At 38.2% G+C, this 16,854-nt stretch overlaps 2 protein-coding genes across 6 annotated transcripts in view; both read right to left on the bottom strand.

Moving 5' to 3' along the window:
• Positions 1-11,449, bottom strand: part of map4l (microtubule associated protein 4 like) — a 34,745-nt gene extending 23,296 nt beyond the window's left edge. For 3 of the 5 annotated variants that reach the window (XM_043261450.1, XM_043261459.1, XM_043261484.1), the window contains exons 1-5: positions 11,295-11,448; positions 5,947-6,131; positions 1,100-1,210; positions 924-1,013; positions 615-809 (exon numbers count right to left, since the gene is read on the bottom strand). In XM_043261450.1, coding sequence (XP_043117385.1) covers positions 615-809; positions 924-1,013; positions 1,100-1,210; positions 5,947-6,127 — 577 coding nt within the window. In that variant the 5' untranslated portion in view covers positions 6,128-6,131; positions 11,295-11,448. Of the gene's footprint in view, positions 1-614; positions 810-923; positions 1,014-1,099; positions 1,211-5,946; positions 6,132-11,294 lie in introns of all 5 variants that reach the window. The other 2 variants (XM_043261468.1, XM_043261476.1) reach the window with 1 other exon arrangement.
• Positions 11,450-12,505: 1,056 nt separating this feature from the next.
• kcnh2a (potassium voltage-gated channel, subfamily H (eag-related), member 2a) overlaps positions 12,506-16,854 on the bottom strand; it is a 34,475-nt gene continuing 30,126 nt past the window's right edge. Inside the window, exons 10-15 of the mRNA XM_043256326.1 lie at positions 16,048-16,241; positions 15,832-15,952; positions 15,500-15,751; positions 14,224-14,419; positions 13,944-14,136; positions 12,506-13,852 (exon numbers count right to left, since the gene is read on the bottom strand). Coding sequence (XP_043112261.1) covers positions 13,463-13,852; positions 13,944-14,136; positions 14,224-14,419; positions 15,500-15,751; positions 15,832-15,952; positions 16,048-16,241 — 1,346 coding nt within the window. The 3' untranslated portion in view covers positions 12,506-13,462. The remainder of the gene's footprint in view (positions 13,853-13,943; positions 14,137-14,223; positions 14,420-15,499; positions 15,752-15,831; positions 15,953-16,047; positions 16,242-16,854) is intronic.

The raw sequence follows: 16,854 nt of genomic DNA, 5'->3' as shown, positions 1-16,854 counted from the left end.
TATTTCAGATACGAGGTCTAAAATGTGAAATGGCTTTCTAAACTGGCTCTGGGCCAGAGGACACATTTCTCTTCTAAGTTCCACAGCCATCACACTCAAAAAGTAATATTACAGAGTGGCCGAAGATAAATCTTTAAAATGCCTTCCACCATAATGCACACTTAAAGACATGGTGCACACGGGCTAGTCAAAGACAAACTGTGAATAATGATCATTGACTATTACTATCCATCATGTAAAATGATCTGGAACAGACATTTCAGACTGCGAGATGTTTAGTCTAGCCACTACCTTATTTTTTACTACCCCTATCAGGTTATATATACTCATGGCATTCAATACCAGAGTTAACAACCTAATGCTTACCACATCAGTAAAATCATACTCATAATAAGTGATAACTTGAAGACCATGAAAGTATGAAGCAATTATCTTGTGACAAGATATTGATGAGGCATCCATGCCTTGACCGGACAGAGTGGAATGATATGACAGCTGAGATCATAAGACATTCTTTTACATAATAATAAATCAGTATCTTAATATCTGTGTTTAAAGTCTGTCTTACCTGTTCTAGACTGCAGTGAGGTGCCTTAAGTGGCGATAGACTTTACCTGCAGAATTTTCCAGGCTGTTACGAGGGCTTGTATCACTCAGATTAGCAGTTATCTGGGGTGGTTTGGGTGGTTCACTGGCAAACAAGGGTGAGGTCTTCTGAGGTTCACCCATGCTGGGGGGTTTGGAGCTCTGGAAAGGGGCCATGCCAACATTCATATTCATACCAATATTCATTCCAGGCTGAGAGAACCCTGAAGCACAGAGAAGCAGAGCGATAGCGCATTAAAACTTTACAGGGCCTGAGGAAATGAACTGAATCAAACCCACAACCTTAAGTCAGCAAGATCAAACATTGCAGTGGTTACCCAGAAAAGAGTCCATGCTGTTGTCCTTCACAGTAGATCCCATCTGCTGGCTTCCCAATTGAACAGGCTTTTCAATCATTGATGCTGGGCCTGGAATAAGAAAGACTTGGACTAATGTATAGCACACAATTAGATTTTTTTGGTGAATTGTTTAATTCAATACTCAATGATCCCACCTGATTGAAAGTCATTCTTATAGACATATTGTCCAGGCGGGCTGGGATGGATATCTCCCTGAGGGCCCTGACGTTGCCCTCCAGTCTGGCCTGCAGACAAGAATCCAGATCCTAAGAAAAGAGAAAACAGACAAACTGACTTTGCATAAGTGCATCAATACTCTGTTGGTTTTAAAATTAAAGAGCAAAAGATTTATGCTGGAAATGCTGCATATTTTCTTAAAAAGTTTATTCACTAAATAATACAAAATGGGTGGATCTCTTTGAGTTCAATTTAATGCTAATACATTTTTTTCTATACACATTACAGAAGTTAACACTTTAATAAACCAATTTTCTAGTTGCTTATTAGCATGTATATTATTAACATATTGGCTGTTTAGCACAAGAATTTAACTACATCACTTATTATTAATAAGCATTTTTATTGAGACATCAGTATAGGCCAATAAAAAATACATAGCCACTCTATTTGACTAACCTTTTAGTTAAATATATTGAATTATATATATATATATATATATATATATATATATATATATATATATATATATATATATATATATAATGCCAAATTCTAACATTTTTCTGACTATTTTTTAAAGCATGATCTAAAAACCTGAACACTGAATCTTTACAAATTTGTTCCATAAAAAAATATCAATCATAAACAAATAATAATAGTCAACTTTTTGCCAACAAAAGGTTTTACATTTTTATTTAAATTCATGTCTTAAAATTGACGACATATTTTATTTTCATGTTGTTTTGTGTTGTATTTAAGATATTTTCGTGATCTGTTAAAATGTATTATATAGTTTTTTTTTTGAAAGAAACAAAAACACACCCTTAATTCCGTCTAGCAATTTCATGTATGAAATGCTGAACTGCTCAGACATAACTCACAACACCCAACTAAGAATGATCTGTGAATAAGAGAAGTGTTTAACAGCGAGATAAACACATCATCTTCATTAGTAACTTTAGTGATGCAATGGCATTCATTAGGTCCTGTAAATGTAACCTTCATGAAATCTGATTGACTGTCTGATTTAATGTGTCCCCAGTCAAGAGTCAGTGGGGAGGGACATCCCTGAAAATAAGCCTGCTCCCATCCATTCCTATATTTTGCCGTTATGAGAAGGGCAGCTGGAGATGAGTGATGCTAAGATGATGGGACAGGCTGGGACTGCAGGCCTGTTACCGTAGTTATACAACCAGCTGAGGCTGCTCTACGTTCCCTAGGCAAAGCACTCTGTCAGCATCCAAACTGACTGACACGAGGAGCCAGCACTGAACCAGCATTAGCTCAGATACCAGACCTGGATTAATGATGGCGCTCCCACAGGACTAGGCTGCTCCAGCTCCATGCAATTATCCTCTTTGTGGAACAGGATCGGTGTACATGTCACTATGAGTCACGCTGTGTCTGCTATATTAGCAAGGATGCAATGGGAATCTGCTGGCCAGGCCTTTGTGGTGAATGTTGATAAGGTAGAAAGGGTCGACCTTAATGGGTGATTTGTGCATTTATGCCTCAAGTAGCATGTTTTTAATCTTTTTTATGCTTCTGCTGATGGCGTACTAAAATAAACCCCAGCAGAGCAATGGCCTTACAAAGAGGAGCATATGAACCTGAAAACAAGCTACAGTTAAAAGCCAAAAAATGGAAGAGGGACTAAAAATAGTCACTTTTGTCCCAGACATGAGGCACTTGAGGTGCAGACTGCCAAGTCATGCTGTGGTAGAGAGCCTCCTTTTGCAGTTTAAGGGGGGAGCAGACATCCTATTCAGCACAGCATCGGTTACATAACGACATAAACCAGTGCTGTACTGTGAGCACCAGCAGCACAGACAAAGAACCAGAGTCTCTAACATGCAGTATGGTTACAAAAGACCACAAACATAACAGATAAACTACACAATTTTTACCAAAAAAATATTTTTTAAAACTAATCAACTAATTCATAAAGTCAAAGATATTTTGAAAAACGTTGGGAACCAAACATCATTGGAGCAAACTGACTTCCACTGTACGAAGAACACAGATCTCACTAAAATGAACAATAAACAAAACGGTAACCCATGTAAAATTTATTATAGCCGTATATTAAAAATAATAAGCTGGGTATTTGCTGCATATTACAATACTTCACAATGAAAATAATTATTTCTAACCCAGTTGAATACCCTTGATATCTGCACCATGCAACTGTTTGAAAAGGAAGGTCATATAAGAGCAGAAAAGGACAAGAGCATTGCAAAATAATAAGTAATTTGCCAGATTGCAATAATTTCTACAGTATATTAGATGTAAGGCGATATAAGCATTTTGATTATATTAAAAATGACATAAATGAAAATATATCTGATAATGGACTGCAAGTGTAATTTTATTATGATTCGAAGTAGCTGCACAGCCTGTAATAGCCAGCTTAGTTATTGATTAATCATCTTAACTTGTACTTTGTTCTTTAGAGCCTCCAAGTGCTGTCAACAGACAACTTACAACTTACAATTTCCATAAATCTTTATTACTTTGTCAATAAGCAAGCTTTATTATCTCACGCAACCCTTTCAGTGGAAAAAGTGTGGCAGGAAATATATTTTGTAATGTTTTATCAATACTGACAACGTATGCTTAATTATTTCTCACTGAAATCAGTTACAGCAATGATCTGATGAGAAGCTACTACAGAAACACAAGCTCTTGCTATATGGTAAGGCTACAGCCTTATCATACTGAGAGTGAAAGTCTTTACAGTAACATCAAATAAATGGCAATTTCTCTCTCTTAACAGAGGAGGAAATTTAATCTCACTCATTTGAATCTTTGGCTGAAGCTGTTAAAAGTATTCGTCACATCTGCTGTAGACAGATCTGCTGATGTCAGCATCCACATACATGCTCACTGCTGCACACATATACACATAAGTTGCTGTTGTTGAGAGGGCATCCTGCTGTACTGATGTCTAAGCATTCTGTCAAGCACAAGCCCAATATCATACTGTAAAGGTCAACATTTCAGCATATTCTCTTATATATAGAAAAACTAAAATTCATATCATTAATGCAAAGAGAGATATAAAAGGATGTCTCAATCTCAAAAACTGAATGCTCAAAAGCTTAATCACAGCAATTTTGAGATGTTTTACCAATGAGTCACTTCACAAAAAGCACCAGTGTTAAACAATAAAAAAATGTAGCACATTTCTTCAGTAGCTTAAACACTATTAGCTCTGTCATGCATAGCAGGTGATTAAACTGTAAAAATGTGCCCCTGAAACCAATAAAAACTTTTTGAGAATAAATGGTGGTGATGGTTGTAACCCAAGAGGAAGGATGGTGTTCGCTTAACCGAACCTAGAGTTCACTCGGCAGGGTTCTTGGCAGAAGACAGTATGGTTTGAGGCGGCTGGCGAGGCGCAAAAAAAAAAATCTTAGGGAAATTCTTAGATCGGAGATGTAGCCAACCATGATCAGGCGTTTGTCCCAGACAAACAAGCATAAAAGCAACCCAAAATACCTTGGAATATCAATGAGTTTTTTTCTCATGAAACCAACTTGAACAGGATGTGAAACTAGGGAGGAATAAAATGTGCTTCTGCCACTTGCCATTATACGTTTTGGCAGATAGAGAACGGAGAAACACAAATAAACAACCGCAAACAGCATCTACTTCAGATTAGATACATCAGATTACAGTCCAATGCAGAAGGAAGATGGTAAATTACAAAAGTGAAAGTGAGCAGGCTGCACTGTACTACACAACATAGCCACGATGCATTAAACAAAAAAAAGAAAATAAGCAGCAAATCTTCATATGTCTGAGAATTATATATTCTAAAATATATTTTCATTATTTCTTAGTTATTTTAATGTGTTAATTATTCCTGTGAATTTACTCCAATCTTCATTGTCACATGATACTTGAAATTGATACTTGATCACAAATTATTTACTTTTATAGTGTTTTTTAAATCAGTTTGGAAGCATATTGCATGGAAAATAGTTGCTTGGATATTAAATGTCCTTGGACAATCATATCCTTTTTGTTCTTGATTAAAGGTGACATATCACAAAAATCTAAAGCGCTAAAATCAATCTACCAACTAAGGAAACATGAAAAACATGAACCCAGTAACTGTTTTAGTAAGCCTAAATCTGATCTCATCTTATCTTGCTCCCCTTGTGACGCTGCAAAGAGATAATATTACCACCCACTAATGTGTAAGTGTCCACCCATTCCGATTTCGCAAGCAACAATGAGCAAAACATTGCTAAAAAAGAGAACAATGCATTTATTGATTTATTTACTGTAACTTATATTGCTGATGCCACACAGATCTAATATAAATGTGCCATTTATTTCACAGCTGTTCACCTTCACAGACATAATTAACCAACTGTATATGAATAAGGATTTAGTTTAGTATTCACATTCCTTTGACAGACACTTTTTGTCCGTGTCCTTCAGATGTGTGCACTCAGAATACCATAACATTTTAGAAGTTTAAAGTAATATGGTTTAAAAAATGCATGATTTCTGCATGATAAACATGACAATCATAATCAAAACAGATGTTTTTAGCAGCTCATTTATCCTCCTTTTTCAGCCTTTTTCTGCTTCCACTCAAAATAGGCATTTTCATAATGATATAATAAATTATCTGTGGGGCATTTTGAGCTGAGACTTCACAGACACAATCTGGGGACACCAGCGACTTATATTACATACTGCAAAAAGAATCATAACACGTCTCCTTTAAAGCTTTTTGTTATAGAATAACATCATTAGATGAGTACATTTTCAGTTATGGAAAAGCATCTGATTCAAAAACACATACCTTCCCTTTTGCCATCCATCCCATCCAGAAGGGGGCGGTAGTCTGTCTTTCCAACAGTCTCGCCCACTTTATCATCATAGGTCTGTGCCTCCAACCCAGCAACAAAATCCCTCTTCAGCAGGCTGTCCTGGGTCGCCTTAGGTGCCCCGTCTGTGAAGGCATCACGTAAACTGAAGTCCATGCTCCTGTAGAAAAAAAAAGCAGGCGATCGGTGAAAACAAAGCAACACAAGTCATGCAGCAAAAAGGACATATACGTACTCTCCATATAGCTTGCCCTAGATATTCCTGCAATAAAAATGTAATGGCCTATTTTTCACACGGTTAATAGATAACAGTTCATATCTTCAAATCAATGATTACGATAAACTCAGAGGGGTCATATACTTTTCTCGTATGAAGGCTTACAACACACAAATATGGCCAGATGTTCAGACCAAGACAAACCAGATCATCTGCCTGTGCACCACATATTAAGATCAGCAGCCATTTTGAAGGATGTGGCTAAATGCCAAATGTACAGCTGTCATACAAGTCGCACATTAAAAGGTTAAGCAGCAGAATGCGAGAGAAAATGGATCTAAAACACAGTTATAAGCTATGAGCATGTGAACCTGCTTAGGATGCAACATCAGGTGCCAATACACTAAAATTCAACTTCTTGCTTTACTTAAATTGATCCGTTCGCGCAACTACGTAATATGCTAATAAACAGTGCCAGTGAGAGAAAATAAAGAAGGAAAACTCAGAAACAGCTAGTGAGGGAAAGAAAGGGACAGAGAGCTTGTCATTGTGCACTAGCCCAAGGCACGTGTTTGTTTGCCATCGCATGAGTTTAACTGTGTCTCATTGTTTCTCTAGCTGTCACACTATCCACATTCAGAGAACCCAGATTAACACAATTACACACTGTCCTGTTCAACAAAGGTCCAAAAAAAGCAGAAACACTGTTGCGTGAGGAACATACAAACCAAAAATCAAGCGGCCGTGTATTTTGACAGCGGGGGGCAAATGAGTTAAGAGCCAAACAAATCTCCACAACGGTTTTGATCTATCCAGTATAGACATTAATGTGATTATGCAAGTCTGTTCAAAGCTAAACATGGGATTAAAATGCTGCCGCCCCAGAACCTACCCAGAATCCATCTCCTCTTTCCTATTCACTTTTATTGCTTATCCACAGCTTTGCATTTTCTTCCACCCCTCCCTGTTTTCCCCATCCCCCTGTATGTAGATGGATGTAAAATGTAATTCTGTTGATATCCTGATTCCTGATGGATGGTGAGAGACCCAGCTGCTCCAAAAATGAAGAGATTAGAGGTAGAGTGATTCCCCCTCGTATTTGTCAGCCGGACTGAATCCCCTGCAGACGTCACAAAATCATCCCAAAACACTTACTGTAATCAGCTGTTTCTGTACAGCGGCACACACTGACGTACAGTAACATTAAAACGTATTACGTAAATTAAACGTTTGGCAAAACAGACTTGATTACTACGATCCTTAAAATGGCTTCTTACAGAATTCTTTCTTCATTCTGGTTTACTTTTAAGAGTTTTCTTTATTACTGTTTATATACTATTAAAGCATTTATGAGTATTTTCAGTTAGCTTAATCAATCAATTTTAGCTTACGTTTCAGCAATTCTGTCGTGTTTCTTTTTCATTTTGAATTTCCATTTAGCTTTAATTTATTTAGTTTCAGTTTTGGTCATTTTAACTGACTAAATATTGAATTATTATGACTAAATATTAATAAATATATTTACTTCATGATATTATGTCAATACTTTTTAGTTAATAATTCATTTTAGTTAGTTGCCACAGTAATACAACACGCCTCAGACCCTTCATACGTGACACCTTGTTGTTGTTTTTTAAGAATAAAGGGATAGTTAACTCAAAACATTACTCACCCTCGAGTCTCCAAATCTGTAAGACCTTTGTTCACATTTGGAACACAAATTTAAACATTTTTGATGAAATCCGAGAGCTTTCTCACTCTACACAGACCGCAATGCAACTATCAAGTTCAAGGCTCAGAAAGGTAGTAAGGAAGTTGTTAAAATAATTTTTGAGTGAACTGTGCCTTTAAGTGTTTTATATAAAATTTGTATTTTATTTCATTATTCTGTTTTGTTTTATTTTACTGTAGCTGTTTTTCAAATACCTTAATTTTGATTAAGTTTTAGATTCGTTAACAATACTGTATTATTAAAACCACAGAGAAATAAAATGTCATATGGCAGGTCATATGGTGCGGTATCCTAAGGCTTACTCATCAGACCGTGGCAAATGAGACACAGGTACTTCCCTGCACTTGTACTGCTCCGACTCTGACATGGCTCTGTGTCCTGCTGTGATTCAGCAGTTTTTCTTTGCGCCCTGCGTGATGTCATCAACCCTGGCACAAAGTGGCATCGCACAGAGTGCCATCACTCTGTTTTGGAGGGACACTCTTGTTCACTTAAATCATCCGTTTGATTCAAGAGGCCTGAACTCTGTGGGTGGGTGCGTGCGTGTGAGCAAGTACAGCGTTCTCCAAAAGTCTGAGACTACACTGAACATCTGAGGCTACTTGTCTTAATTCTTCACTATTAGTAAAAAATCTACTTCTAAAATGAGATTACCATGGTTACTAAGCAGATAAGTCCTGTAATGCAGCCCCTAAGATGGAAAATTACTTATTTTTAACTTAAGAGGAAATATTAAATATTCTGCACTGTTTTAGGTCATTATTTAAATAAGTAAAAGTGTGACACTGATTATTTGACTCTGTACAGACAGGCTAGATGTTCTTCTTTCACTGAAGCACAAGATGCTCTTTGAATCATGCTGGAGAACATGATTGTCAGGTTTGACACACTTGTGGAATTCTCTGCCCCAAAAATTACATTCGGTCATCATTTACTCACCCTTTTATGTCATTCCAAACCTGTATGACTTTCTTTCTTCTCTGGAACATTAAGAGAAATGTTTTTGTCCAAAAATGACAATCATTAGGCTTCTATGCTCTAAATGCACCCTTTTGAGCCCCGCAGAAATGCATACATGAGGGTGAGTAAATAGTAATATTACTAATAGTAATATTAATAACAATACTGAGACATTCTTAAATTCATGCGATTTTTTCAATTCAAATCGTTTGAACTTGTGTACACAATGAACCAGACGCGTCTCTTCAAATGTCGCTCAAGCCAAACGCTCCAAAATCTAAACAGAGTCTGACAGAAGCGCACGCTCTGTCCTCGTGCGGTTTAAAGGAGAATGGCGAGCTCACAAGAGTTTTTGAGAAGAGACTACTGGCCTGGCATTTGGCAGCCATTTGTGTTGCTGTGTAAACCCCGTATTCCAACCATTCCTGTATGAATGCACACAGAACGTGGGATGGGGGTCTGGCTCAATGTGTTCCATTGTGTGCCAAAGCCACTGAGCATGCGGTTCCTGGCTGCCACTCATTGTGATAGGGTTTATGTATCTGCGCCGCTACCAGTCTCTGTCTGTCTCTTAGCCATTCTGAGGAAAAAGCGAGGCGTCCAAAAACAAGGCACCTTAAACCGTCAAACTGCTGAGTTGGATCGTAGTGTTGCATTATTATTAGATAACCTGGTATTGATGATCTTGTATACTTCTCACCCTCAGCTTACATCATCGTTCCTAAAATGGGGAGAGCGCTATTGGCCCCCCTTATAAACATCCTGCTCATGGTCACAGCACAACATCGGAGGGGGGGTGTCTGTGCGGATTAGAGTCAGAGGCCGTCAGTGAGGGGAATGAAGATTATGTATGACGGGGAGCGGGGCATCACAACAAGCCGGCAGGCCCTGACCTGACACCCCAGAATCACAGCTGTCCGAAAAACAGCATGCCATCTTACCGAGCTTCCCTTTCCCAGCAACATATGATGACACTGTCGGATCATCCTATATTTACATAAAACATTTTTTTTTGTTTCATTTACTGAATAATTTGTTGTTCGCATTTCATGTTGATGATGGAGCGCAGAAAAAAATGGTTTGTAAATAAATGGTTTCCTAGTCTTTAGGTATTTTCTGGCATTACAACCAAACTATTTGTATCATGTATCACACTTGAGAGTGATTTTATATTATTTATACAGGTTTTGGTTTGAGAGGAACATTATTATTTACCGGTGTTATTGTTTATGTGATTCCATATCATTTGCATGTTAAAGCACAAACATGCCCACTGTGATGTCAGGCAAATGAAAACATTTGCAGAATGACACCAGCCTTTATCATTAATCATTAATCAGGGCTATATTTAATCCTGATATTTAAAAGCAATATTATCTTTAAACATAGCAGCCCCAGTTTACATGCAAAAATACAGACAAGACTCAAGAAGGACACCTCCTTGTCCTTCACACCAGCTTTACCTGAATAAACACTACTGACATTTGTTCATGACCTCTAAGCAAAGCAAACAAAGCCAATGCAAAGAAGTGGATATTAACTGAATAAGGAATAAGACTTAAGGGGGGTGTGGTCAAAGTCTTGTTCCCCTGTCCCTCTAAAATGCAACAATGCAGAATATCGTACGAGGAAAAGAGGCCATGCGGGAATATATACGTTTCATAACGCATATGAACGTCTCCCATCGTCCCAGACATCCATACGCGACCCCGAATGCGTCGTTTCCTGATCGTGTGTGCCATTTGAACTGCATTTTACAGAATGACGCATGTCCATGAGGCATGTTGAAGAGGTGCACTGCAGAGAGCCGAGCACGCGATGCACAGACCCAGCGTGAACGAGAACAATGCGACGCGACGCGACAAACCGGAACGCGCTTGTTATAATCAAACCAGCTCCGTTTATTATAACGGACGCGTTCTGGTTTGTCGCGTCGCTCGCTCGCACTCAATATGAACCGTAAAGCTCAGAACGTCCTTTATAAGGAACCTCGCACGATTTCATCATCCCACAATGCCCACAACGTTGAAGCAATTATGTGTGACTGTACTGAAGTTATGTAACTAGAGTAGTTTTCTATAGAGGTTTGCTGCTGCGGAGGACACCTGTCCTGAGCATCCGAACTGCGGCACTGCCCAAACAAAGAAATCTCGGCAGGTAGACGCGTTTGGGAACGTTTGGAGAACGAAAGAGCGATGAGTCATGGACACCCTTTATTTACATAGCACGATTATCTCGCGCGTAAGTAACAATAACTAACGCCTGTCAAGCACGGACTGCGACTGCATCACAATCTACGCGTGCGCGCCGATTCGTTTTGTCTTCGTTACCCGTAGGCTATTTTAATGCATAGGCATTTCTTACAGTGAGGTTGCATAATTTGAGCGCTAATGACAATGGCAAAGTGCACTTACCCGTTGTTGTTGTTTTTAAATTTCAGTACGCTGTAGTGTTGGCCGATGTGCAGAGTCAGATCCGCCCTCTCGTACAGTGCGCCTCTGTGATCGCAGGGCGACGCCCCGCCCCTTATTACCCTCGACCAATCGCAACTCAGGAAAATTGTACTCGTTCCGCTATTCAACTATATCGCTCTTGGACTTGAGCGTCTTCTCGGTTCGTACACGCGTCCCCCCATCGGTATTGATGGACAGCTAATGGACACAATGAGTATGCTGATGACAGATGAGAGGCAGAGATATTCGCCAATCGATAAATCAGCAGCAGCGCGCTGAATTGGCATCTATTTGCACATCAGACCTAGATGACATTGTATCGAGGAACATCAGACTGTCCGATGAGACGTGACACCCTTGTAGTTTCCTGTCCTTTATGCGAAAATGCATTTGAAAATCCCCTGAATGTAACCTCATACATTTATGACACCCTTGCAAAAATAGGCAGCGAGTGTAAAAGAGCATCAAGTGGAAGGACGGAATTGCTCTATTGTGTTGTTCTGGAACATGATTAAGGAGCATAAATATAAAAATATAACAATAATAGGCAGGACTCCTTTTATTTTTGTAAATGGGTGTGTCTTTTTCTGCTGGTTTCCTATTACACTGAACCTGAGTTTCCTTTTAGGAGCTACGCTTGAATAAACAGTTCAATGAATTTTCCTTCTTGTTATACATGCTATAGTGGTCTTAAAGTCACATGGTCAGGTTGAACTGTGTTTATTGTATGGATATTTTCCTTTTTAAATATTTAGGTGAGCCCTTTCTTATGCTTATTTGATGCTGAAAACATTTTTCGAAGGATGGTTATAGATTATGTTGAGAGCAAAAGAAGAAGTAGCAATGAGCAGAAGGATACACATTACTTTTAGACTCACACCGACTACTGTTTTAATTTAGCAGTAAGTGGAAACTGGGTAGAGACTTGTAGTTTCCTCTCTAGCTCTATGGATTGAATCAACTGACATAAATATCAAAGCCTTGAAAATGGATTTCATTGGTGTTTGCTGGCAGCAGCGCTGCAGAGGTGGTGACATTTAGAAAAAGAAAAAAAAACATCATTTTTGACACCAGAGAAACACAGGGAATGGTTGACGGCTCTTTCATTCATGTTTCATAAACTTCAAAAGACTTGTGAATTATGTGAATTAATTTATTCAGTGTGAATCTGATTATACGTTAATAAGAGAAAAAAAATCTGCACAATAATCATTTATAGTAAGCTTACAATAAATATTCCTACTTAGGATTGCAATTAATTTCATGTTATAATACATATAAACATTCCTAGCTATACTCTTTCTATAAATCACATTCCCTATAAATATCTTTCACATTTATAGTATGGTTTACTAATGGATGAGTTTGGCATGAACCAGTGCTAACTGATTATATTATGCATTATATATGTATATTTTAACACTAATTGCACTAATGATATGGATTATGATCAAAATGGATTTTCATTCATAAACTGTCTAAATAACATTTAACACATTTTGACCCTTTGGCCAAACTGATGATTATATATTCAGAGTGATAACATATTCTCAAGGGAAAATCTGTGCAATAGGTGGCCTTGAATGATATAAACACATGCTTTCAGTCATGACATGTTACTCAGCAGGATTCACCGGTGTTCCCTGGAATCACTCACTCTGAGGTATTTCAGCTACTAGAGATGAGCTTCGGGTTCCTCCACCTGAGATAAAATTTCCAAACGATCATTTAAAACAGTGTTTAAATAAATCATACTCTGATGGGACTCCAGTGTATTGCTACATGTCCAAGGCTTCCAAACAAACAATCAATTCATCACAAAACTACACCGTTAAAAAAAAACTGATATGCTAATACAAATCATTACATTGACACCTCAAAATAACAAGAGAACACTTTCGTAAAATAAAACGTTTTCAGTGAGAGGCAGGTAAAAACCACAAGTACTGTTAGACCAGCTAACACAAATGTACCAAACTACATGGACATTAATGTTGCCTCTACTTTCTGAGGTAATTAATATGAACCTGAAGTAGAAGGTCTTCAAAACATCCTGCAAACATTGTTGTGGTCCATCAGGATGCATGCATTGTTTTCCACTGAGATGCTGAATACAAGTTTCAATCTTATCACCCAGGATTAGAGCCATGTCGTTTTTGTATTGAGGAATTATCCTCTGTGTGATGTTGCACTGGCAATGATAGGCGTCTTGAACACTCCAAATCTAACCTCAGTCCAGATCGTTGATGGTGCACTGTTCCAATAGGCTCAGCATCTAAAAAACTATAATTACCTCGATCAGCTGTGACTGTATGTTGGTGATCAGTGTGAGCTGTGAGATAATCGGGAGCATTTGCTGCATTGTGGTCCATGTTATGTGGCCATCGTCCAGTATAAGCCCCAGAAGGGCTCTCAGAGGAGGGCTGCAACGAAGAGTCCAGGAGTTGGAGCTCCATTGCACCTGAAAGACTTTCACTGGACTTTTTGAGACTGTCAGCAAAGTCGTGGGGGTCAAGTATCTAGGAAAAATGCAAGAGAATGAATTAAAGACTAATTAAATATGAGATTAGATGAAGATTGATGACAGGGGTTTGAAAGATTGTGAAATACCTCAGAGAGAATGGCTGGCGTTTCTGTCTCTAAAGGGTTGACAGGATGGACCAGTTTCTGGCCTGGTTTGGGTGGATTTGGAGATGCTTCTACAGGGGATGTTACAGAGCTATAGGCTGGTGGAACCAGCACCATCTGCCTCTGAAGCAACTGCATTATGGCCCCCATGTCTGTTGACATGCGCTTCTCCAATCTTTGAAAAAAAACAAGATGACAAACACAGCTCAAGGTATATGGATAAAGAGTAAAGGATAACAACACTACTACAGTGGGATCTCACCGGTGGAGCTGTCTCTGTATCATTTCCAGTCTATTTTCTACCTCTGTGCAATGACGATGGGTAGCACTGTGCAGGACAGTATTAGAGGGCACCGAAGATGAGGGTAAGGACATGCTGTGGCTGGGTACTTCCTGGTAATGGTGGCCACGACTGTCCCCCCAGAAGCTGAAGATGTTTGAAACCCCAGAAAGAGCACCTAATGTAAGATAAGGTTAATGTCAAAATTGTTTCACTGCAAGGGAAGAATTCCCCCAAAAGTGGGGGAAGAATTTGGTCGTTATAAACATGCTCAGCCTGTTCCTGAATATTCTGATGACTTATTTCACCGGAGCATCAAGCACAGTGAGTCTTGTAGAGTCAATAGATTTGTGTGAAAAGCAATGAAACAATGAAAACCAGCCCAAATGATTCATTCATGAATCAAATATGATTCTTGAGTTCTCACTGAGTCAACAATCTCGCCATAATGGTTAATAGCTCAATGGCTTGAAAGATCAATAGCTTGAAACCTTCAAAACCTTTAGGCTAAGAGTGACCACTGTCTTTGCTATTTTGTTAGTTTGGAACAAGGTTTGGAAAAACATGAGGGTGACTCATTAAATTTCATTTTTTTGCAAATCCACATCCGAAATCCAAATCTTCTGAAGATATACAATCATTTTACAAACAGATATAATTACTTTTTTTCACATAAAAACATTGATCAACACATGAATACAGTGCATCAAATATAGCAAAATGGCAGCTCATACAAGCTTGCTTGACATGCAAGAACCAATCATGTTTGTTTTCACATTTGATGAGCTATGTGTGCTTTGGTATATTTTTAGATAAGATATATATTTTTTTACTGGTATAGATCCCTCTTGTAAATAGCTCATCTCTTAATGAGCTATTTTGAAATATCAGAGATTTTAATAATGGAGTTTCCTTTGAGAGACAAAGATCTCTCAGGGTTCATGAAAGAATTTCTTAAATTATGTTTCAAGAAAAGTCTTATGGGTTTAGAATGACATGAGGGTGAGTGAAAGATGACGGCTTAAGTATTTGTCTGAACTAACTTCTTAACTGAAAATAAATCCAGTTATGTCCTTCAAATGAACATAAATGTTAAGACCGTTGTAATTCTTATCCCCTTATCATTTTTCCTAGTTCACTTTTTTCAAGTAGGTAAGCAAATACATAACACTTATATAATACACCTACTGTAAATTAGACAGTGAGTCAGTATTAACAGGAAAAGGATTAGTCTCAGTACACATGATCAGAATCCTACCTGACAGTGCGTTGAAAGAGTTGCTGCTGTTGTGGTTCTTGTCTTTGTTAGCATTGCTGATGCTAGTGATACGGCTCTGAGAGTTTACTATCAGAGGGAGTCGTCGCGTCTCTTCCTCTTCATCACTACTGGATTGGGAGGCAAAAATGTCTGAGTCCCGATGAGCAGCTTGTCTATCCTTGTGCTGCTTGCTTGAATTCTGGGTTTTGAAAGGCGTCTTATTGAGATTTTCTTCAGTCTTCTCTGCATCTGCTACTGAGAGAAATTGCAATAGAGATGAAATCCAAGAATGTGAAAGAATCTAGAAGCTATCACACAATGTTTGCTCTTACCTTGTGGGATAGAGTTTCTTTTGGACTGAAAGAACAGCTTTGCTCTTCGTGTGTGATGGTCCAGACAGCCATGGTCAGAATCTTCAGTGTCACTGCTCATTGACCCAGCTTTAGTATTAGTCTGTTGAGAAGATAAAGACAAACATTTAAAAGGGCACCTACTAGTACAAGTACTAGCATAAGAGAGAATATTGGAGAAAGCATGTGGGAGCTTACATCTCTCAAGTTGAAGGTGATCTCTAGGTTGCTCCAGAAGTAGTCTGAGAACTCTGGATACATGTCCAAGACCTCCACGATATCATCTCTGTGGATTTTATGCAGGTCACAGTACGTCAGTGCTCTCACATCAGAGCTTGACTTTCCAGGACGCGCATATAAGTTAATGGGCTCTCCGAATATATCATTCTTGCCTAAGGATAAGCCAAACAAAGAGATTTTGAGTCACATAATGCATCTTTCCTCAGGTAAAAGACATTAAACACTTTGAATTCATATTTCAAACCAGTTATATTTTTGCAATATAAGGCAGAAACGGTAAAGAGCAGGTCACACTACATTTTTCATTCCATTGATTTAATTTTTGAAAAGTCTGCAGGGTGTGACGTAAATTTTTCATGCTAAAAGTCCGGTGTGACCACGGCTTAAGAGTATGCAGTATGCTAGCATGTTATTCCAAATACATCCTTAGAAAGCAGATGTTTTTATGCATCAACAACAGATGGTGCTGTGTGTCATTAAAAGAAACCTAGCATGAAAAATAATTAAATGTCCACAAGATGGAGCCATACAACAACATTTCTTATTTCTCAAACATCTCAAATACACCAAGAATGAATACTGTAAAATAAAATAATATAAATGATTGTTTATATATCTAAAAGAACTCTAATGGTGGGTAAAAAAAGATAGTATCACAATAAAATGTCTTTAAAGATTAAAAGATATTCATACACTACATAGCGAGTACTAGAGCTGTTGAACTACAAAACAAATCACATCTGAGTACAACCAGCACGCCTTTTT

Source organism: Puntigrus tetrazona, chromosome 2, assembly GCF_018831695.1.
Source record: "Puntigrus tetrazona isolate hp1 chromosome 2, ASM1883169v1, whole genome shotgun sequence".
Lineage (NCBI taxonomy): Eukaryota > Metazoa > Chordata > Actinopteri > Cypriniformes > Cyprinidae > Puntigrus > Puntigrus tetrazona.
This window is presented reverse-complemented; position numbering and strand designations above follow the sequence as displayed.